Source organism: Dermacentor andersoni, chromosome 7 (genome assembly GCF_023375885.2).
Source record: "Dermacentor andersoni chromosome 7, qqDerAnde1_hic_scaffold, whole genome shotgun sequence".
In the NCBI taxonomy this organism is placed as follows: domain Eukaryota; kingdom Metazoa; phylum Arthropoda; class Arachnida; order Ixodida; family Ixodidae; genus Dermacentor; species Dermacentor andersoni.
The window spans coordinates 17,251,173-17,275,994 of NC_092820.1; the positions used below are offsets into that span (position 1 = coordinate 17,251,173).

General features: G+C 46.9%; 1 protein-coding gene across 3 annotated transcripts in view; it reads right to left on the reverse strand.

Moving 5' to 3' along the window:
• The window catches only part of MED17 (mediator complex subunit 17), a 197,805-nt gene that overhangs the window by 131,514 nt on the left and 41,469 nt on the right, over positions 1-24,822 (reverse strand). For all 3 annotated transcript variants that reach the window (XM_055073189.2, XM_050182348.3, XM_055073190.2), the window contains 3 exons: positions 22,378-22,513; positions 12,907-13,135; positions 124-258 (listed from right to left, as the gene is read on the reverse strand). In XM_055073189.2, the coding sequence (XP_054929164.1) occupies positions 124-258; positions 12,907-13,135; positions 22,378-22,513 (500 nt within the window). The remainder of the gene's footprint in view (positions 1-123; positions 259-12,906; positions 13,136-22,377; positions 22,514-24,822) is intronic.

Here is a 24,822-nt window from a genome sequence, read left to right on the forward strand (position 1 = left end):
GGCGAACTGGCAACAGGTTACAGAGACACATTCTAAAGCTTTTGCTCAAAGCTGTTCACTAAGAATTTTGGAATAGGTTTATCACAAACGAGCCACATCAAGATAGAATGTGCGAAAACGTACCTTTCTGTATGGTGACCTGGATGTATGAGATGCCCTCAAGTTCTGAAGGCAGCGTCACCTGCAGGGAGCTGCCAGCCCGAGGTTCACTGCTCTTGGACACCTCAAACGTGCCGCTCTGCCAGAAACGAGATCCCGCTGCAATTGTGTCAGCAAGTAGGCATTGAATCATGTGACACTAAAACTATCTTACTCCTTTTTTCCTTCCACATGCCCTGAATGTATTCCCACAGAAATCAAAACTATTACTAATCATCGTACTTTCCATGCAACATTAACAAACATTGCGTAAACAGAATTTACTCATGACATTCCTTTTCGTCCACTGCAATTTATTAGCTAATATTCTGTAACTAGAAAGCTGGTTATCTGTTACACACTGCTATTTGCTACTTTTGCCATTTATGACCAGCTACAATTATATAATTACTAGAACATTTCTTCTTACTCATTGTATTCAGTCTGTTTACCTTGCTCAACCCACAAGCAACAGCATCTTCTGCACCATATTTACCCAAACCTAATGCGTACCTTTTTTTTTTTAGAGAGAAGAGAGAGAAAGAGAACAACTTTATTGAAAAAAATAGAGAGAATGGCTTGGAAAATTGCCTGCGCATTACAAAGATATGAAACCAAAACCGCATTTGTCACGTAAGCAATAGCCTACTATCAAAGCCATCAGACAAAGCGTTATGGCCATCACAAAATGGCCACAGAGCACGTTTTCGTGAAAGCTGCTGTGGGTTCGTTTCGTGCTCAACAACAATCTAGAACAGTATTTTTGGTCAATAAGTTTAACGAACATAATGCGATTCCACAAATAATGAGGGTGAAGTTTGCACCCTTAGGAAAAAGAAAAAAAAATTTGTATTACAATTATAACACGAGCTCGAGACTTTTAAGGGTAGCCATAGTCAAGGGGGCAAGAAAGGAGGGCAAAGAAACTTACTTACGAAGAAAACTCTCTTTACAACAAACAAACAACAAAGAATGAGAGTGGCGAACTCAAGAGATAAGATAGAATTCGCAGAACTGTCAAAACTAATCAAACTGGCAAAAATAATTGATGTTTGAAACTATAACGTGAGAAAGACTGAAGAAGCCGTAAAAAAATAGATGCAACCTGAAATCAGAGAGAAAGGAACTTTGCATAGGAAAAACCAAAATGTATGCACTGAAAGATACGCAGGGTTATATCACCAGCAATCTCGAACATATAGTAAAAGCAGTGGAAGAATTCTATACTGACCTTTACAGTAACCAGAGGAGTCAGGATACCTCAATTAGAAACAGTAATGAACAGGATACAGAAACTCCTCCTATAACTAGCCATGAGGTCAGAACAGCCTTGCAAGACATGAAATGAGGAAGAGCGGCAGGAGAAGATGGAATAACAGTTGACTTAATCAAAGATGGAGGAGACATAATGCTTGGAAAACTGGCGGCTCTTTATACGAAGTGTCTATCGACCGCAAGGGTCCCAGAAAACTGGAAGAATGCAAACATTATACTAATCCTCAAAAAGAGAGACGTTAAAGAATTGAAAAATTATAGACCCATTAGCTTACTCCCAGTACTATATAAAATATTTACCAAAATAATCAACACTGGAATTTAGTCAACCAAGGGTACAAGCTGGCTTCAGGAAGGGATACTCTACAATGGACCACATCCATGTCATTAATAAGGTTATCAAGAAATCCGCAGAGTACAATAAGCCTCTCCATATGGCTTTCATAGATTACAAAAAGGCATTTGACTCAGTAGAGATACCAGCAGTCAGTGAGGCATTATGTAATCAAGAAGTACAAAATGCTTACGTAAATGCCTTAGAAAATATCTACAAGGGTTCTACAACTACCTACACAAGAAAAGCAAGAGGATACGTATAAAGAAAGTGGTCAGACAGGGAGACGCAATCTATCCAATGTTATTCACTGCGTGCTTGGAAGGGGTATTCAAGCTATTAAAGTGGGAAGGCTTAGGAGTTCCCTTTCATTACCCCTACCTCCTTCCTTTTTTTGCTCTTTCTGAGCTGCGCTACAAGCCTAAAAAGAGTCATGACATACCAACTCGCCCAAACTGCCACGCTTTTTACCCTGCACATGGCTCTCCGCGTGGTTGCAGCATATTACAAGAGATGGTGCGAGTGTTACGCTGCTAACGCCACGTAATGGCGGGGTTACTTGGGCAACAGGCTCGGCAAGTGGCACGGACGTGATCCATGCTTCTGTGTGACCTATAGGAACAGGACACCATCGTTCGAGCGTGCCACCGTTTGCGTGACCGTACACGCAAATGACCAGGCGTTGGTGTCCTGCATGGGGCGAACATAATTCGCTGGCTATCTGGTCACGGTGGGTCAGACTTTCTCGATTTGTTGCACACCCATCGGCATCTTCTATGTGTTGCGAGTCGGCTAGCAAGCATTAGTGCATCAAAGGTGCAATAAATGCCCTTGTGATTGTTAGCACTAATGTGTTGTCGTTCCTTTGTCCCAAGAGCACAGGTCAGATACCCACAACATAAAACGAACTACTGATACAACAACCACTTCTTTGTGGAACTCATTATAGTGAATGGGTTCCACTGTAGTAAGCACTGTGTAGAAAGCACCATTTTCTTTTCTTTTCTTTTTTCTTCTTTTTTTCTTTTTTTCATTTCGAGTTCTGCCTATCTTGCTAGTGTGACCCACCATGTGGAATGAACAAGGTAGTGGCTAACATTAAATTCAACTGAACTTCTCACTGGGCAAGAACTCAAAATTACTCAATTGTTAAGCAATTTTTTCCATACTTTCGTTATTTGAACTTGACCTCGTGTTACATTTAATAAATGGTAGTACAGTCGCCGACTGATTTTCCGGACTCCAAAAATTCAGACATGCTCGATTATTCGGTCTGCTTCACGGCACCGCCAGTCTCGCCATAGACCATTAGTATAACAAAATGCCGAAAGTTCGGACACCTTGCAACCTCTCGTCTGATTTTTCGGACACTCCTTGAGCCAACTCGATCAAGAGCACCATGCACCGACTCTGAACGGTGCATGGTTCAGCTTGCTGAACGCCATTTTTGTTTTGAATGGAGGTTCCATGCAGCCCCACGAAGTGGCGCTACAGCAAATCCTCGCTCATCATCATTGTTTCTGCCTGCTTCGATAGAGTGGTTCTACAGCAGTTGCGGTTTCAGCTTAGTAAGCCACGTCAAGACAATCCAGCAGCTGATTTGTGGTGGTGTTTGCTTTTATTTATTTTATTTATTTATACATACTGCAGCGCAATTTGCGCTATAGCAGGAGTGGGTTAAGAAAATGTACAAAAAAAGCATTGGAGTATACAGCGGTATACACAAGTGAACACTTTTAAAGAGCACAGATAAAAAAAGAAAATACACAGAAATACAAGTAAACACTTTTGCAAAAGAGCACTGGTGAAAGAATACACAAGTTATACAAATACAAATGCTGCCGGGCATACCCATGCCTGATTATGCCCATACCTATACCCATGATTATGCATCTGGGATGGCGGTTGCAAAAATTTGGGATGAGCATGAGCGAATGGATCCAGGTAATGAATTCCAGTCTTCGATTGAGCGGGGAAAGAAGCTGAATTTGAACATGTTAGTACGTGCGTAGTAGGGTATCAAGTTTAGGTCATGATGTCTTCTCGTGGATGATCCCGGCGTGAAGATAATGTAATTATCATTTGAGAGCCTAACTAAAGAATTGACTATGGAGTGCAAGAATTTTAATGAGTCGATACGGCGACGAGAAGAGAGCGTGTTTAGGTTCAAGGAAGAAAGTGCTGAAGAGGGCGAAAAGTCTCGATCGTAACGATGACATATAAATCGCACAGCTTTTTTCTGTATAGCCTCTAGTTTATTAATCTCCAACTGCTTATGCGGGCTCCAAACTACGGATGCATAATCAAGAACAGGGCGGATTAGAGATTTATACATTAGTAACTTTGTGTCTTTAGGAGATCGGGTTAGCGTTCGCCTCAAGTAACCTAACTTTTTTAGTGCTTTACTGCATATGTAGTCAATGTGTTTGGACCATGACATGTTATGCGTAAAAATGACACCAAGATACTTATACTCAGAAACCTTATCTACTGTACGGCCATTGGACGAGTAACTGAAAAGGGAGGGGGAAGATTTGTTGCAGAAAGACATCAGAACGGTTTTATTGAAATTAATGTTCATTTGCCAAGTGTTACACCAATCGCAAAACCTAGAAAACGACTCTTGAAGGCGATAATGATCATTAGAAGATTTAATCACTTCATATAAAACGCAGTCATCAGCATAGAGACGGATGTTAGAAGAGTAGTGAAGTGGCAAATCGTTTATGTATAATAAAAAAAGAAGTGGCCCAAGGACGGAGCCTTGGGGCACGCCTGATGTCACATCAACAGTAGCGGAGTCAGTCGAACTGTAAGAGACGAACTGGGAGCGAAATGAGAGAAAGCTTAAAATCCAGTTAACCAAATGAGGATTATTCAGTACAGCATTAAGTTTAGCAATAAGTTTAGAATGTAAAACGGTGTCAAATGCCTTCGAGAAATCTATAAAAATTGCATCGACCTGGTTGCCTACGTCAAGGTTAAATGAAATGTCATGCGTGAACTCAACTAGCTGCGTTAACGTGCTAAAGCCGCGCCTAAACCCATGTTGCATGTTAGACAATAAATTATTTGATTCCAGAAAGAGCGTGATGTGCTTATGAATGATGTGTTCCAACATTTTGCATGACTGTGACGTCAGTGAAATTGGTCTGTAATTCGACAAACACTGCTTATCTCCAGATTTATAAAGAGGGAGCACTTTGGCTAACTTCCACGAAGAAGGTACAGTAGAGGATGATAAGGACTTTCTGAATATGACTGACAGATATTTTGATGACCACAACGAATAACGAACAAGGAACGCATTGTGTATCCCGTCCGGACCGGTGCATTTCTTAACATCCAGGTTTAATATAAGGTTGAGGACGCCTTCGCAGTTTATCTCAACGTCAGTGATTGCTTCAGAAGAAACTATAGTGGTAAGTGTCGGGATAAGGTTGTTATCGCAAACAAACACGGATTGGAAATACTTGTTGAAAGCATCGGATATCACCACCGGGTCGTTGGTGACGTCATTATCTATTCTGAAAGAAGTGGATGAAGCACCGCGAGGTAAAATAGAAGACCAAAATTTTCGTGGGTTAGTCCTTAACAAATTGTGCAGGCGAACGCGAAAAAAGAAATCCTTGGCATTTTGCAACATAAGATTGAGTTCTTTCTTTGCCTTAAGAAACCTATCCAATGCCATGGGATCAGTGCCTCTTCTGGAACGCCTTAACCTTCGAACGCGACGGGACAAATGCAAGATATCGCGAGTCATCCAAGGAATGTCAGAATTTTTTTTCTTAGTCTTAATGGGCACAAAACGTTCGATACATGATTTGACAAGACGCTCAAAGTAATTAGCAAGGCAGTTGACGTCCTGGTTGTCTGCAAGTGCACTAAACGTATCGAAATGATGAGATAAGGCATCAGTAATGGAGTTGTCGTCCGCACGAGTGAAATCAGGGAAACTAGTAAACGTGTAGGGGGATTTAGAAATTGGACAGGAGAGCGACACTAAAACGCCTCTATGGTCTGAAATACCATCGATTACGTCGCAAGAAAAGTCACGTTCGGCTAGGTTAGCGCTTAAAAAAACTAAGTCAAGGACGGAATTTAACCTGGTTGCACTAGGAACAACCTGGGTGAGACCAAAGGACAAGGAAATGTTGATTAGTTCTTTACAAATAGCTGTGTCGCGACCGACTGCAGACAATGACGGCCAGTGGATGCCAGGGGCGTTGAAGTCACCCATACAGATAAAATTCGACGAAGCAATGTTGATCTCACTCATGAAGTTTGAAACAGCATGAAGAACATCAAGAGTAGAGCCGGGGGGACGATATATAACACTAATCACAATACGCCGATTGTGAAGGTAAATTTTACACCACACGGATTCTGTTTCTGGAGGAGAAGGCAAGACTGAGAATCGTATATCCGACCGGATAAGCAGTGCCACTCCACCACCAGTACCGCTAACTCTGTCTAAGCGCACGGCAACAAAACCGGGTGGAGTGAACTCAGATTCATAAATACCATTGTGCAGCCAAGTCTCAGTGATGCCGATAACATGGGGGGAATGAATAGATATAAGGGACAATAAATCAGGAAATTTTTTAACAATACTACGAGCGTTTATATTCAAGACAACAAGGTTCTCAAAATGACCAGGACGAATTCAGGAAGTGGATGGAAGGGAAGTCAAATGGCCAGACTCAGAAGAAACACGTTGAGCGGGTGCCATTACTAATGAGTTTGAACTGTCATCCCAGTTATAACGAACCTTGTTAATGAAAGCATGATCGTATCTCAACTTCACAACAGAACCGCTGTCCCGAAAAGAGGCTGATGCATCCCAGATTTTTTTCCGAATTAACCGAACCCTAGAAGAGAAGTCTTCTTTAATCACGAAATTTGAGCCCTTGAGTTTTGAAGCGTTCCTAAGAACCTCGGTTCTGTCGCTGAAGTTAGAAAGTTTAAGAATGACGGGACGAATGTAACCAGTGCGTGCTCTACCGAGCCTGTGGCAGCGCTCAATACGAGGGCAGCTAGTATTCAGGTGCTGAGTAAACACAGATGAAACTGCACTCATCAGGGTGGTAGCGTTTTCATCCATTACTTCAGAAATACCGTGTATTATCAGATTGTTTCTACGAGAATGGTTTTCAAGGCTATCATTTTTTAAGACCAAGTCCGTTACCTTAGTAGTCAAGGCATTTATTTCAGCGCGTAAATCACGCAGTAAACTAGAGTCTTTGGACATAGGAGTGGATTCTAGTGCATGAACACGTGACTCTAAAACATCAAAGCGACGCGCAACTGACTGTTGAAATGACTTAATTTCCGCAACATCTCGTGCCAACTGGGTCTGCCCCTCCAATAATTTAGAGAACATATCGGATACCGAAGGGTCGTTTTTATCATGGCTATCAAAGGAAGGGCGAGCATCGTCATTCTCATCGGGAGCAGAACCGGATGCACGCCTAGACTTAGACCGAGGGCCCGGGCCAGGGTTGATTTCCACATCTCCGCTTAATAGGAGACAACTTGCGCAATACAATGCATGCGAACAGCAAGATACAAGACGTTGTGGGCAAGGGAGCAGCAGCAGAAAGCGATCATCAGATCGGATACACTCGGCATCAGAATAGTAACATACCTGCATGAAGAGCAAGCAGCGATTAAACATGGTGCCGGTGCCGCTGCAGCCTAGCCCACTGAAGAGACGATCCACGCGCTGGACATTTATACCGTCGGCTGCTGACGTCACAGACCGAGAGTTGTCGATGATTGGCTGATCAAAGGACAGGGCATCGGGGTGACTGGCATGCTGTAGCTTGAAGTGGGACACGCCGAGGTAATCGCATATGGTAGCGATAGCGCAGTTCTTGGGCAAGCACTCGATGACGTCCACGTGCTCGACCGCCGAGGGAGCCAAGTCAGACGAAGCAGTTCCAAGCCATGTGACACCGCAAAGGGGGGGTACAGCAAGGAAGCCGAAGAACTGCATGAAGAGCAAGCAGCGATTAAACATGGTGCCGGTGCCGCTGCAGCCTAGCCCACTGAAGAGACGATCCACGCGCTGGACATTTATACCGTCGGCTGCTGACGTCACAGACCGAGAGTTGTCGATGATTGGCTGATCAAAGGACAGGGCATCGGGGTGACTGGCATGCTGTAGCTTGAAGTGGGACACGCCGAGGTAATCGCATATGGTAGCGATAGCGCAGTTCTTGGGCAAGCACTCGATGACGTCCACGTGCTCGACCGCCGAGGGAGCCAAGTCAGACGAAGCAGTTCCAAGCCATGTGACACCGCAAAGGGGGGGTACAGCAAGGAAGCCGAAGAACTGCATGAAGAGCAAGCAGCGATTAAACATGGTGCCGGTGCCGCTGCAGCCGGAAACATCACGTCATACGGAAACATCACAGCATACGGAAACATCACGTCAAATGTCTAATGGCGCCGACAGTGCCCGCGCAGACTGCGCTGGGGAATGCCGGCAAGCGGGTGCTGGGAGGCCTAGGATTTGTCGCCTTCTGGTGTGCTCCCTAGTGACGTGGAAAATGTTCTGCCAAGACCGGCGCAGTGGTTGCATTGCGATTCCGGACACCGCCTCATTTGACAGTTTCACAGGTGCTGACACTGCTGTACTGACATGCGCAGAACTCGACGACGGTGAGATCATTCGTCAGGTTTCTGCTGCACCGCCGGACGATGGCTCTTGGGTCGGAAGATGACACACCATGTGCTACGCTGCCGTCGCATGCGGAGCGTGTACAAGCAGTGACTGTGCTTTGGGCCGCCTATAGTGACCGTACGACCCTCTCCAAGATTCAGGCTTATCTGATCGCGTGTAAACGGAACAGCGTGCAACGGCGCATTCACGATTTCTTCAAGCCTACTGCCGAGCCCGAATAAGTGCGTGGAAATAAAGGATTTTATTGTTTTTTTCTTAATCTGCTTTTTCGGACACCTGTTTATTCGGACATTTTCGCAGTCCCCATGAGGTCCGAATAAACGGTCGGCGACTGTAGTTGATGATGACTGGCGACCTCTCCCTCCACTGGTCATGCCGCCTGGTTTCCTGGCGGCGGTGACGTGAGATGCCGTTGCAGAGATGGAGACTTGTGCTGGCGTGAAGGCGGCGGCGTCAAGCTCCACACAGAAGCTGGCGAGTCACTACAGTAATTCGCATGGTGGTTTGTCCTGCTATCAGAGTCAAAAGGCCAGCGTGTCCCGTCACCGTGCAGATTGCTACACCGATAAAAAGTGCACAGTCACTCATAGGACGGTGGTGACGTGCGACGGCGATGAGGACAAAATCTGGCGATGCGACCGCGAATACCGCATTGGAAGCAGATGGGGCGCTCATGGGACGCACCAATATTGTCAGTAGCAGGATAATTGCCAAGGCCATTTCACTCTTGAGAAACTGCAGGTGGTCTGGGTGAGTAACCGTCGTGGAACTGATAACTTGGATGCACGTTCATAGTAGGGTTTGGCGCTCTTGAACGAAGAACAAAGCTGTACACGTCTATGGAGGCGGCGGTGATGGACGTCTCACCGAAGTTGTAGTGCGAAAAAAGGGCTCTCGAACTCGCGGAGTAGAGAGGGAAGCCGCCTCACTTCAGTCAAGCTCTTCGCACACCACTTGTCGAATAAATGACACAAGGTCGGATGGAGCTGGGACCACATCAACACTGGCGACGTTAGTTACGTTGACCAGGCAACCGAACTTCGGTGTGATACGCCAAGTTTTCAAGGCTTCAAATGTGCAGCAGTGCTGAATGATGTCACTTACGGAGTCCAGACTATCTTTTCTGATGAGGAACTGGCACACGTCCCCAGCGATCCCTTGTAAAAGATGGCCAACTTTGTCCTCTTCTGTCACCTGAGGGTCCAGGGCCTTTGCGCAACTTCAGCACTTCTTTGATGTATGTTGCATAGGTTTCGCCGGGAACTTGGGCTCACTGCATTAGGGTTTGCTCTGCACGCTTCTTTTTAGGTGCCAGATCTCCGAAGCACTTCCTGATTTCATCTACAAACTTTTCCCGCATCGTCATGCTTTTCTTCATGCTTTTCAAGCCACACAGACGCGGTTCCCATGAGGAAGAAGGCAACATTGTTACGCTGGGTGGTGGCATTCCAGCCATTGAACCGACTTGCCCATTGGTAAAAGCTGAGCCATCCGTCCACATCTTCCCTGGCTTTTCCGGTGAAGATTCCTGGTTGGATGTAGGACTGCCATGAGTAGCTGAAAGAAGGTGGTGAGTTGTCGCCGTCGGAAGCCATCTCTGGTGGCAGACCGACAATTCAGCAACTTCGGCGAAGATCCTCAGATTGCGCTTCTGAGGGCGGTTCGTCGTCATTCTTCGGGGGTGCCGTTGCTTTATCCAGCACCTCCACCAAGACTGTTATGATTGGGGTACGTTTTTTTAAAGATGAATTGATGAAATGGGGCCACGTCGACACCGAGCTGCTGCAAAGACAAGCGCACTTCATTCTCCTCTTCTTTCATCCTTGCTGTGGCCTTAGCGTAACAATATTTAAAACTAGCACATTGAAATACATAGCTCAGCAAGTCTCATTAAAATCGGTCGAGAATTTAAGAAGTTTTCAGGCACAGGGTCCCCCCTTAATGATGTCACAAGTCTGAAAAATCTGACGGCAAAGAGTTTTAGCACCCTACTATGCGCGTATGTGAACGCCGAGATGCACATGAGGAGCTCCATTTCTTGTCGCTGAAAGAACTTTATCACGCGACCGAGACGGTCGCTTTTCGCATGGGGGGCACGACACAATGACGTGGGGCTCCCGCACCACGGGACGGCGTGCGCAAAGGTCGGCGCCATGAAAGACGATGAAGCGCATGAGCTGCACGTTCTTCTTCTGGCCCGCCATTAAATAGCAGCGTCTATTTTGTAAGACTCCATCTTCATTCTACGTTACAATATTGTTGTTGGGTCTCCTCTTTCCAATTATGAACTAAGCATTACTACAGATGTGCGGTTTTAAATGCATTTACGTCCACCCTGGTTCGTATTTGTCATTTCAGTGACTTGGACTGGTGTCATTTGTTTATTATGGCTGCCAGGGCTACAGTCAAGAAAAACTTGTACCTGGGCTAGTGGTTGATACTTCACCTTGGCGACTTGCGTCAGAGCTCAAGGAAACTCTGGAAAAAGGGCCTTTCTTGAGTGTTTGTATGTGTGTGATGTATGTAAATGATGTGCGTGTATGCGACCACATTCTTTTTCATTGTGAAGCTGTTACCGAGATCACTAGAGTCGCCTTCGGAACTTTAGAGTGCAACAGAAAAACAAAAGACAAAGAAGCAACAGGACAAGGTGCTTCTTGGCATTGTGCATGCCTGTAGGCAAAGAGATGTCAGTCAACTCAACACAACCTGTTGGCTGCTGGTTTCCTATGAAACAGCAGCAGCAGTTGTGCCAAGCAATACAGTGTGACCAGAACACTAGGGCCAGAATTGCGTCTCTGCTAATCGTGGCATCACACGTCTTCTGTGATTGGGTGCAGCAGCGATGTGGTCGGAAGAAAAAATGACAGCAGACTGAGGAGTTTATGCACATATTTAAGAATTTCGTAAAATTCAGACTAGCTAGGCTAGTCGGTTGTTTTTTAGCTATATAGTCAATGACCGAATCTTCGATCATGCCTCGTAATTCGGATGCCTTTGCAGTACCACCAAAAATCTCATACAGCCAATACAACCTTACCTGCAGAAGAAGGTTGCTCGTCAAACAAGATACAACCTTACTTTACCTTACCTGCAGAAGAAAGGCATATGCATAGGCTCTTGCATAGCCCCTATACTTTGCAATATCTTTTTATCATCTATCGATCGCTCTCTACACGATTGTTTTAACCATTTTATTAATGACAAAGTCCTTAAACTGTTTTGTTACATGGACAACTTTTTAGTGGTTTTAAACAAACAGTGCTCCGTTTCAAATGAGGCTACAGTGATAAGTGTTTTAAATGATTTTAGAAATCTGGGGAAAGGACTATGTTTTACTTATGAGCTACCGGATAATGATTTGCTTTAGTTTTTAGATCTACAGCTAAAGTTTTCAGATGGGCACATTTGTTGGGCTTACTCCCCTGGTGCGCAAAAAGGGCTCCTGCCGTGCAATTCGGCCCACTCAAAGGTAGTGAAAAGAGGCATCGCCAACCTCTGCCTGGAGTCATCGCTCCGGAAGTCGTGTGTGCATGAGATGCAAGCAAGTTTTTACAACCAATTGGGCAGGCTCGTTGCAGCTGGCTTCCCTGAGTCGGTCTTGGTCCCTGTGGCAGAAACGCTTTTGAAGAAGTTGAAGGCTGGGGTAAGCAGGGTAGAGCCGAAGAAAAAAAGAGTGGCCTATAGTGGCCCCATACATTCATAAAGTCACGCACAGCCTGAAAAAAGTGGCTAACCGGTATAATGTACTGGTGGAGTTCTCCGCTCCCCAAAAGCTTGCCCAGCTAAGCCGTCACATAACTTGCGAAAGCCAAATGCCTGGGTGTCAGAAGAAGCATGGCCACCGTTTCGTAAAGTGCCACAAACGTCGTATATGAAATTCCTCTGTCCTGCGGGAAATCCTACATTGGACAGACGGGGCGTTGTGTGAACGACCGGCTTAGGGAACATGCAAAAGGTATAACAAATAATAAAGGTGAGCGACTTGTCGATCACTGCAGGGCTTACACCGATTGTGTTCCACAGTTCTGCGATGCGAGGATTTTGGGTAGAGGCAGGCATCAGACATCGCGTGAAACATTGGAAGCCTTCTACATCAAGAAAGCGGGTCCGAACTGTGTTAGTGACACATAGATTTTTCTTTACGAGGCTGAGCTGAAGTTTCTATCACGCTCACTCTGATAAAACTTTGTACTCCATGTTGCCTTGTACGCATGCGCGGTGTTTTGGAGGGCTATATAGGTCGAGTGCTTTCACCCTCATTAAACAGTTGAAGTAGCGCCCGTGGTGTCGTCGTCTTTCTTGCGTGTGTTGTTTTTTGGCGCAAAATCTTTTCAGTATGCAAGATCACCAACTAGCCCAGCAGTTAACTCTTCTGATGCTATCGAAGCTTCGGTACGGGAGCCGACATGCTGTTCGTTTCAAACGTGTACTTGAGCGGGCTGTGCCAGCGCACATGGGAGGAACTCACCGCTGCGGTAAGACAGGTCGCCCACGATGGTGCTGGGGCCCACTTTGCGCAAGCGCCAGTTCTGGCGCATGTGCAGCAGCTCGGCATGGAAGTCGGGGCACAGGCGCTGCTGCGGCGGTGACAGTGCGACGCCCGAGCCCCGGGGACTCGACATACCCCCTGGATCTGCTGCCGCACCCCGCAGGCATTCTGCACCCGTGAGAAGGACACCTGCTGCTGCGGCCAGCGCCTGCATTACGTACGACCTCTCTGTCACGTATGGTCCAAGCACAGCAGATGTACATGGTTTAAAAAAGCAGGTGCAAGAATACAGACGTAAATCTATTTTCTGTCACTCCCGGTTGTTTCCGACATTTGGTGATACCAAGTCAGTCAAAAGAAAAACAGCCAGTAATGGTACAATGACCTACATCTTTTTCCTTAGAAGCTCTTAAAAAAGAAGAGTTCGCACTTATTGCTACTTTGTTCTTGTTCCAATTTGACATCAAGATCCCATTTTTATGGTCAACACGAGTCAATACAGCACATGGCAGTGTTACCAGCACAGTAAAACCTCAATAATCTAATCACAGTTTATTTTAAGGTTAAGTTAATTGCAGTCTAATTTGCAATAGGAATTAAGCCAGATAAGTTAAAATTTCTGGTCGTGGGCTTTGCCAACTGGCATGCTGCAACATGTCTCCGGCTCTGCACATCTCGGAAACAACATTGCAAATTTGGTGGGCACAATGTGTTTCTCGCTCCTGCAACTGCTTTTGGCCCTTGCAGTACATAAATGCATGGCCTTCGAGAATGGACTACAAGAGAGTCGTCACCGGGGCTGCAATTCGGACACTGTCCATCGAGCAAGTGCTAGATGCCGTGACGTGGGCGCTGACGGGCCATACAGCTTTGTGAACCACTTATGTTTTGTGGTGGTGCACGTGAAATTCTTGTGTTTATTTTGACTAGGCTACCAGACTACTTGCCTGTTACAAAGAAGCGAGTTAGAGCATCATCATCGTCAATAAACATAGCCAACTTGCTTTTCTGTTTGCCCTTTTTGCCATGCAGATAGCCAGCTGCGTCGCCTGTGTGTCCCATTTTCTCCACTGCTGGTGTGTCATGTGCATACCATGACCATCCGTGCAGGTAATTTCAGCCACACTAACCCGTTTCCAGGAGTGTACAAAGATGAAGAAGTGGACTAGGCTTAGCCAACTACTTCAATGCAGAAGCAGACATGCAGACATCATATGTTAATGTGGAAGACAAAGTCTCCAACAATGTGCCAGAGAGAATTTTGTTGTTGAGCGGTGGTGATTGTGAGGCGCTGCACATGATTCGTGGAACTACCTTACCAAGCAATCCTATGTCAATGATTACCTTGAGTAGTCCTGCTGCAGAAATAAATGTGACATGCCTGTGTCACCGCAGTTTTGCTCTTTTCAGTTGTTTTTTTCAGGTAATTCGAAAATCAGCTTAATTTGAAGATATTTTGCGACTCAGCAGACTTTGAATTAACAAGGTTTTACTGTATATCAAGAAAAATATGCAAAAAAATTGTTCAGCAAGGTGCATTTTATAAATGCAATGTAGCCTTTGTCTGCAGCCCTGGCAGCAGGTAATGTCCAAAATGTGATGGCCATGACATTGCTTGGTCAATTCTGGCATCTGCAGTATGCTAAGGCATGGTGATTTTTTAAAGGGCCGCTCACCAGGTCTGGCCATTTAAAACTCACAAGCGCAGTGCATACAATGCGCGCACTAACTATCATGGTTGCAAAGTAACCACCGCCATGCGCCGCGAAAAAAGCTGCAATTTCAAACCAAATGCCCTGCGCCCTTCTCCTCACAGACATCGCGCTCCCAGCCAGAGAGATGATGTCAATCCCACAAGTGTGCCTATGTACATCGCACTGCTGCGACGTCGCTCGCAGTGACAAGTGACTTTGTGAATTACGCGAGGCACCATCTGTTACTTGTGTAACCTCGTGCTTCAATAGACAAATTAAAGTTTAGAGAAATAATAAAACCCAAACCTAATATCTGCATGTTTTTGCTTTACTTCGCACTGCAGGAAGAGAGATGTACTTCCGTTTCATCTGCTTGATCGCACGTCGTGCAGTCGCGCACTCATGCAACGAAAATATGTAATTTTTTACCGTGTTGCAGCGCGTGATCATGCTCTATAAACATGTTGTGTGTGCCTCAGAATTTGGGTAGCACTGACTTATACCGCTAGTCAGGTGTTCTCGCGCACAGCGCGCAAAATCGTTCGCTGCGTAAAACGAGACTAACGCAACAGCTCACGCGCAACGCCGTCAGCAGAAGTTCACTGGGAGAGCAAAAACAAAAGAAGGCAGGGCCCGTGACGTATGCGTCACGTGATCCTCAAATTCCAGTATGGGAGAACACAGGGAAGGAGTTTCGCTTGCGGGGGGCTAGATGGGGCAAGTGGAGAGAGTGTCCTCTCTTGGCAGTGGCGCTCGCCTCCTGATATCATGGGTTCGCGGCACTGAAATATTTCTATTTCGGTTATTAATAAACCGATTTAAAAATTCTTGCGGCAGAACGTTCCCTAGAGGGCATGTAACAACTTTCAGTGTATAACCGGAATTTGCTATGTGGCCTGGTGAGGGGCCCTTTAATGCAATTAGCATTCTTAGGGTACTTCATGCACTTTCTGGGGGGGGGGGCTGTGTGTGTTTGTGTGTGTGTGTAACCATTCCCCCCCCCCCTATCCGAGTCACTGGGTAGTTTGTGGCCGAATGGGCAGCGCATCGGGCTGCTGTGTCGAGGTAACATTGGCGAAACGAACCTTCAGACCCACATGGGTCACTGACTGTGTGGCAATGTGTACATATGTGCTGCTCTCCATTAAAGAACCTCTTTCAAGCCGACATGGGTCACTGTAGAATGCGGGACTGGGCATGTCCGAAGAAACTCTTTGACACCGCCTTAGGTATGTGCCACTCGGCCTGTGCTGAGGGTTCGAACCAGCTGTGGTACCACTGGCCCTCGCTGCAAGTGGCGGCCCTCTAACCATCACCCTCTGCTCGTCGCTATCGGCGACAAACGAGAAGACGATGCGCTGCTATCTAGTAGTGCTGCCAAATCATTGGACATTTCATACTAAACTGTACAAATTTATAGAACCTACATATCATCTGTATATATTCAGATGCACATTATCGTATTTAAGAATGTACATAGAAAGCAACTAAACCACGTAAAAATATATAAACATTCTGCAATGGAATATATCGCACAACCCTGTCTCAGTCTCATTAATTTCACCATCACAAGAATCCATCACCCATAATTTCTAATTAAACACCGGTCAGGAGAAAGAATGTAATTGCTAGGGCTGTGCTAATACTGAATAGTAGATTTCAAATCAAGAAAAAGATGCTGCATATTGAGGCATACATCAAATATTAGAAAACTTCTCACACAAAATTTAATTCTTACAAACCTTGGGCAAGAAAACAAGGTGCCCCACATGCTCGACCGTCTCCCAGTATTGCATAACAAGAATGTAGCAAGCTATCAGCAACTTAGGTACATACACATCAAGGTATACAGTACAGCCTACTCTTATTACTCTTATTAAAAGGAACCCCAAATTAGCATGGCAGCACTGACTACAGTTCAGTTCTAGTCATATGAAGGTGTGGAAAATATTTTACTTTATCAGGAGAATTTCTGTTGAATATTGTTACGACTGTTACAGCACAACCAAGAGTGGCGCCAGTCAGAAGAAGACAATATGACATGTAAAGGTGGAATTGCTCTCAACAGCCACCTTGTTTATGCATCGTTGTCTCTCATGTAAATATTGTGAATACATCTTTATATGTGGCTTCTGCAACATAACAATTTGGTGAGAGGTGCTGTGTACCCACGAGAAACAACAACGGAGCTCCGCAGTAGTCATTACCTCGGACTGGACAACATGACAGATGAAGCAGGACCCAACATGGCGCGGCCAACATAAACGCCAAAACCCCGACGGTTGTGCTGGCTGGGCCACGAGATCCAGGAATGTTCTGTGGCACCAACCACCTCGACATAGAAGCCTGGATCACCACATACGAGCATATAACTGCCCACAACAAATGGGATCCGACGATTATGTTGCCTAACTTGGTCTTCTACCTACAAGGCACGGCGAAGGTGTGGCATGACACCCACGAGGTAGAGCTCAACGACTGGGACATGTCCAAACAGAAGCCGAAGGAATTATTCGGCCGTACCACCGGGTGGAATAGTGCCCCTAAGAACTAGCAACTGCGCCCAGATGTCCACAGAATCGTACGCCTCTTACATCCAGGACGTGCTGGCTCTGTGCCGTAAGGCCAACAGCGATATGGCTGAGTCAGACAAGGTCGGACATGTACTGAAGGGGATCGCTGACAATGCTTTCAACCTGTTCATGTGCAAAAATTGTGAAACAGTACACGACACAATAAAAGAGTGTCAGCGCTTTGAGCAGGCCAAGAGCCGCCGCACTGCAACGCCGTTCCCACGTCTGCCAACAGAGCTGCAACATCCTCTTGTGATGACAGCCTAGGAGTGCAGCAACCATCATCGTCAGATGACCGGACGCTGATAGTGCGGCGAGAACTTGAAGCCATGGCTCCTGCAGCCCTTTTTTCCTGTCCCAGTGAACCGAACAACTTGCCTACGGCACCATTTGTGCAGGCAATAGTCTGTGAAGAACTCACTAATCTTGGAATTCATTCTGTACGTACCACTGCCACTTCACAGCTGTCTCATGCTCCAGGTCCATTGGCTGGTCTGCGGTATCCTGCACGCTACCGAAATCCAGCCGAGTGGCGAACCGCCGACGATCGGTCAATCTGTTTTGCCTGCTGGCGTATCGGTCATGTTGCTCGCCGTTGTGACAACCATACTGTCTCCTCCCCTCTGTGACTGCCATTCACCAGTTATTATCACCCCTAAGAGAGTGAGCTTCCTCACCAGCCTCCATTAGCACTGCAACAGCCAAACAATAACGGTCATGCTCCCCAGAACAGTCTCTCGTCGTCATTCCGTCACCAGTCCCGTTGGCCACCAGCTCATCGACCATCGTCCCTATTGCCGCAGGCTAGTCACCCACCATCCCCGATGCAGCCCCGACGCCCGTCTTCGGAAAATTAAACAGTGCAGCTCCTGCAGGTGACGCTGCATTGACGACTCGACTTCAAAACTTTCTGATAACTTTGCCGTCCAAACAGAACTTGATGGACGTTTTAGTCGATGGCGTCAGTGTCCCATCTCTCAGTGACACTGGCACGCACGCATCCGTGATGAGTGCCCAATTTCGCCAACGCCTGAACAAAGTTCTTGCACCCGCTGCATCAAGCACCCTCCACATCGCCGATGGAAGAACGCCTACCGTGCTTGGTATGTGCACCGCTCGCATTGGCATCGTGGGGCACCTAATGAGTGTTTTGTTTGCCGTTTTGGAACAATGTCCTTACGATGTTATACTCGGCTTAGATTTTTCTTTTCCTATATTTTTTAGTCCTCTCTGATTGCGCATCTAGTGTCATTCAGCTTGAACGGCCCCACGGGTCCTATAGTCCACGAGTCACACAACCGTGGTTATGCTCTCCCGAAGACATCCACCTGTCGCCTCAAGCCACTACGTCCGTCCCTCTACTGTCGTTCCCAACTGTTCGTGATGGAGTCTATGTACTATGTCCCACCGCTGACATGCAGCTTGAAAGAAATTTGGCCATTCCCCATACCATGCTCACTGTTACAGGCAATCAGACTTCACTCCCTCTACTTAATTTTAACTGCTCAACTCAAATTTTTCCCAGAGGAATGTCTTCAGGCGACATCTTGCCTCTGCACGATTGTGAGATATCTGCTCTTGCTACCGAAATTCCGTCGCCTTCTACAGCAGCCTCCAAGGGATTGACCGACTCTCACAGACGAACTTAGCAAGAAGATTGCACCTGATCTTCCAGCACAAGCTGCTGACCTCCACCATCTCTTTAAAATTTACGGCGACATTTTTTACCATGACGTCCGGCCTTTAGCACAAACATCGGTGGTCCCCCATTGTATTTACACCGGAGACACCGACCCCATACACCGCCGGCCGTGCCGCGTTTCACATACTGAACGACAACTGAGACAATGAGAAGTCGATAAGACGTTGACTAAAGGCATTATCGAGCCATCATGCAGTCTGTGGACGTCCGCTGTTGTTCTTGTCAAGAAGGACGGCAGTTAGCGCTTTTGTCTGGATTACAGACACCTCAACAAAATCATACGCAAGAATGTCTACCCCTTGCTGCGTATTGATGACACCTTGGACTGCTTGCACGGAGCCAGGTAGTTTCCATCGATAGACCTCCCATCAGGCTATTGGCAAATCTTGGTAGATGACATGGACCGTGAGGAAACTCGTTCGTAACACCTGACAGCCTCTACCAATTCAAGGTTATGCTGTTCGGCCTTTGTAATGCCCCGGCAATGATGGACTTCTTACTTCGTGGCTATAAATGGTCCACATGTCTGTGTTATCTAGACGATGTCATGGGCTTTTCACCAGCTTTCACAAGTCATCTAACGCGTCTATCAGCTATTCTTGCTGTTTTCCAACACGCCGACCTGCAATTTAACTCGTCCAAGTGCCACTTTGGATGTCGTCAAATGGCGTGATGACTGCTTACCGGTTCTCATCGATCGTCTCAATTCTGTACATTAGAGCCCACGCTGCGCCTGTTCGTGCTCCGCAACGACATTCTCTACCGTTGCAGCTGAAGGTCCAGAATTATTACTTGTACTATGTGATCTCAGTCCACAAGTTCTTGAGCAGTTGCATGACGCCCTTACTGCAGGTCATCTCGGCGTTTTGCGTACTAACGACTGTGTACGGCGCCGCTTCTACTGGCCAGGTCTGTACCGCTGTGTGCACCGCTACGTTACAGCCTGTGCACTCTGTCAGCGCTGCAAAAAATTTGCTGTGCTTCCCACTGAATGCCTCCACCCCATCGGTGTGCGCTCAGAGCCATTCTTTCGCGTCAGTCTCGAGTGGCTCGGTCCTTTTCCAACGTCGAAATCGCAACCCGGTACGCGATCACGTAAGATTTACGCACAAACTGTGCAACTAAGGTGGCAGATTTCCTTTTACTTGACGCCATTCTCCATTACGGCGCACCCCCGCAGCTCCTCAATGATTGCGGCCGCATCTTCTTGTCCCGAGTCGTTGAAGACCTACTTTGCTTCTGTTCTGCCGAGCATAAGCTTTCCACCACTTACCGCCCCCACACAAATGAACTGACGGAGCAGCTCAATTGCACGTTGACAGAAATGCTTGTCTATGCAAGTTTCCGACAACCACAGTGATTAGGACAGCATGTTGCCCTTCGCTACTTTCGCCTATAATTCGTCCTGTCACGTGACTGCTGGCTTTTCACCCTTTTACCTTCTGTTCGGCCGCCACCCTTCTTTGCCCTTTGACAAGCTGCTTCCTTCCTCGATGAACACTGCCGCTGAATATGCTCAAGACATCTTCACCCAGGCTCACATGGCACGTCAGATTGCCAGCTACCAGTTCACCGAGTCTCGGGCCACGCAGAATATCCTGTACAACAGCTGACATCGGTACGTTCGATTTCCCTCCTGGCTCCGTTGTCCTCCTATAGACATGTCGCCGCATCGGCTTGTCTGAAAAGCTGCTGCTACGCTACACAGGGCCCTACACGATATTGCATCAGCTCAGCAATGTGAACTACGAGATCACTTCGCTGGACTCGCCTACCCCCACAGACGTTGTGCATATGTCCCGTCTGAAGCCTTGCTTTGGTGCCTTTACAAGCGGGGGTTATGTTACGACGCAACTAAGAGTGGCGCCAGTCAGAAGACGACGATTTGACAGGTAGGGGTGGAATCGGTCTCTACAGCCATGTTGTTAATGCATCATTGTCTCTCGTGTAAGTATTGTAAATACATCTTCATATGTGACTTCTGCAACTTAACAATATATTCAAGTGTTTCTTTTCTCTGAAATTAATGAATCAGTGACTTCCCGTTGTACTGAATACCAATGATGTTCTCTGTTTAACAGTGGACCTGTGTTTTGCGTAGAAAGTTTTGCTTTCCGATTTTTATCTAAAATACAGAAGGGCTGTCCCAACTTTACAGCAGGCGAGTTATTGCGAGGCCAATCTGTGCAACAGATGAAAGGACCACGCATCATGTGACTATCTCCGTTTGGGCACTGTCGGGGCCGATTTTATTGTCAGGTTCGGTGTTATTTGCCACCTTTCAGGTTCTGAAATCTAAAGGATCATGGCAAGTTGGCACGACGCTCGTTCACCCCCCTCCTAGTTCATCCACCAACTGTGCAAATGCATAAAACTGGCCATGACACTTGAGTGCCCACCGATTAAATCCAAAGCTATTGTCCTGTGAGGGGTTGCTAGAAGCTACAAGAAGATACCGATGTGCATCAACAAACAGCATCGGGAACAAGAGGCCGCCGTACGGCGTGTTTCAAAGGTGGCAGCCACAAAGAACATTGCCACAGCAAAGTAATGAGGTGCAATTTTCCCACCCGCATTCACACAAAGTGTGGGGAGTGCTCCCGAGCGTATGCATTTGTGCATGAATATAAAAACGTGCACCTAATTACTTCACCATGGCAAATTACCAACTAGCCCAACAGCAAGTTCAACTAAACGTTGTTGCTGTGCCGTTCATTCCCTTTGGTTGTTTGCAAAGCAGTTTGTCGGCTTTCCGAGTGTCGTGTGGCTGCTGCGAATAGATTTGCGTCGATTCGGCACCAAACCGTAACTGCAGTTGCCAACGTCCGACGAAGCACTGCCTAGGTAGTGTGGCCATTGCAGTAATGGGCCGCAAGTTGTCATGGAATGCTTGCCACCCATAGAGAGTTATAGAAGTGGGGCCCCAAGGTTTTGGGCCTTCAAGCCGCGTTGCGCCGGTTGCTCTTGGGTTCGGAGGAGCGTCAGAGTTTTTGAACTGGGACAAGAGCAGCATTAGGTTGTGCGCTCGGGACGCCGCAGTGGTGAAAATAGAAAACGCTTGAAAGCAAAACAACAAGAGCCTTTTTATAAGCGAAACCTAAAAGAATTCACTTTTTAACATTAAAAAAAGGGCTTGGAATAAAGTTCGTAATAAAAAATAAATAATACGTTATTACTTGTACGACTTGTTTCTGCCCTTTCTAAGCCAGGGGGGGACGGGTTTAAAGGGCACCGACCCGACCACAGCTAGCGTCTCGCATAGTGCTGCGTCTCTTGCCTCTAAATATGCCAGAAAATCAATCACCTGGAACACAGCAAGTTTGCTGCTCTGCAACCAACTGTTGTATGCCGACTTAAGTTGAAGTGAAACGAATCACTTTTTTACGAGTCACATTTCTATGAAATCACATTTTTTACGAATCAAACTGAAAATGAAACCAAGGGAAACCGGCAGGACGAAGGCAGTAGTGAAGAGGGCAACCTTTTTTTTGGCAACCAGCACAGCCACGGGTCGGTGCTCTGATGGTTCCTGAGAGACTGGGTCCAGCACCAGGTAATGCTTCTGGCGGGCAATACCCAGCACATCACACAGCACGCTCACCTCCGTCAGGGCCGACCTGCGCATGAACAGCATGGCGAACGATGCGGCACACCACCTTGGTGGATTTAGAAAAACAAGGATTTCCCAAAAAGTCTCACTTTTCCCATCCCTCATCCACACAGCAAATTTGGCTGCAGTTCTTCAGTCATACCAGTTCTGAAACTTTAGTTCGTGCTCCAGGTCTGCTAGTGCTAACTGAATGCTACCACTGAGTAGCAAAATCAAGTTTAATGCTTCATCATTTATCATCCAATAATGAGCTCAAAATTAAAAATCTGGCACTAAAGAGGTGCTGTTTGGTAAGCTTTTGTTTCTTTAATGTGGTCCTGAAAGAAAAGTGACCTTATGCAATTAGTTCTGTTGTCAACACACGATGGGATAATTAGCAGACACCCCCTCCCCACTTGTGGCCAGTAACTGTGCTTGGATTCTGAAACATAAAACCCCAAATGTACCCAATAGAGGGGCCTCCAATTTTAGCCAGCTGAACTAAAGCGGCCCCAGGTGGATTTCATGAAGAGCTCACTGAGCAAACATGCAATAGCTTCAAGGAAGACCTCTGCATTCTCTACCCTATCCCGATATGTTGCAAAGCGAAATGACATGTAATGGTGACCAACGCTTATCAGCCACTAGATGCAGCACCAGTTGCACTCGTAGTATCTAGGCAGAGAGGCCTAAGCCAGCCCTTGAACTTGGTGAGCAATGAAGATGTTGGGTTTATTGGCACAAAAATCAGGTCTGACCAAACAGCTTGGTAAGTATACTTGGTAACAATACCAGCCAGACATTGTAGTTGGCATGTGGAGCTATCAAGAGGTATGTAAAGGTATTCTCTCAAAGAAGATGACATCTTCCTCGGCATTCGAAAAAAATTATGCACATCTTGAAATCTATGAGAAGAAGATTTTGTGAAGTGGTTGGCCATTTCATTTCTGCGTCTTCCTGCAATGCGGCACACACAGCGACTTTCTCAAAGAGCTATTTGGCACGGCACAGTGCTCTAAGCATGCATGTGACTGTGGCCTAACGGTTGTTAGAACGGTGGTTAGGGTTCAGCAATTCAATTCTTTTTTTGTTTTCTGTGAGTGTGAGCTATTCGGCAAGACATCAGCAGCAGCCGTGGTTCTCAAAGGAGCAGTGCCACCACTCCGCTGGCAACAGTCCACATAGAGAGCATCCGTTGTTAGGAATGGCCTGCCGAGGTGGCAACATGCAAGTTTTCTCAGCCAACTGCAGCTGCGAGCGTTGCGAGCTTCCCCGAAGAGAACCATGGAAGCCTATCACAATTGCTGCGGTGACTAATTTCGTAGGAACCTCGAGGTGCCGCTTCAACACCCCCTCGTCGCCGTTGTGACTAAACGCAATCAGCGGACCAACTATTGTTACTGAACTTGTCACCGCCGACAGCGTCTCTCTGCAGCAAGAAAAGCTTCCCTAACAAAAGGGTGCTTTGCGGTACGTGGGCCCCAGGATTCGTCACAGTCTGCTGACACTCGTGGCGACTACAGGACGCAAGACAATGGACAACAGGCGGCCATGCTGCGGGGGTCAGCTAGGGGAACCAACGCGCCTTTCAAGATGTAAGCCCAGAGTTCTGCGAAGCCCGTCTGGCCTCGGTGGGGGCAGTGAAACTGTGCGTACGTGTGTGTGTAAGCCCTCCCGCTCAAAGGCGGCTCGGCTGCGATGACGTCAAACGTTTTGCCTCACCTAGGAACCTAGAGAACACGAAGTGTTCATAAGCAGCTGTTTGTCGCTGCTAGGGTGTGCTCGTCATCGTGCTCTGTGATCGTGCTCGTGAGCTGCGTGCTCGTCAATGTCCTCGTCATCATGCTCGTAAGCTGTGTGCTGTATGCTCGTCTTACGTGCTCCATTTGGGAGCCACGCTAGACTGTCGAATGTATCTCTCGTTTAAAGGGAAGCTGAAACGGTTTTCAATTTCCGTGAATTGCTGGGATTGCGAAGAACAGACCTAATAATTAACGGTTCCGAATTTTTTTTCTTCGTTTTGTTAATATAAGGGGCGGAAATCGCTTTATATCACCCCCGCGGACACGCCCCCATCGCTTCCCGGAGCGCCGGGGGAGGTGGTTGCCAGAGGAGAGAACCGGCGAGAGTGACGTCATTCGCTGGACCGAGCTGCCGGACCGGCGTGCTGGCATGTACTGGCATGCCTCTTTCCGTCCTGCGCTTTACTGAACGACGCTACGAGAGATCTGCCACCGCCGCTCACGTTTGTTTTCTATTGCGATTTTCGTAAACTGTTATTTCGTGAAGCTGCCCGTCGTGGCAGCTTCACGTGCATGCTCGCACGAGCAAACGCCG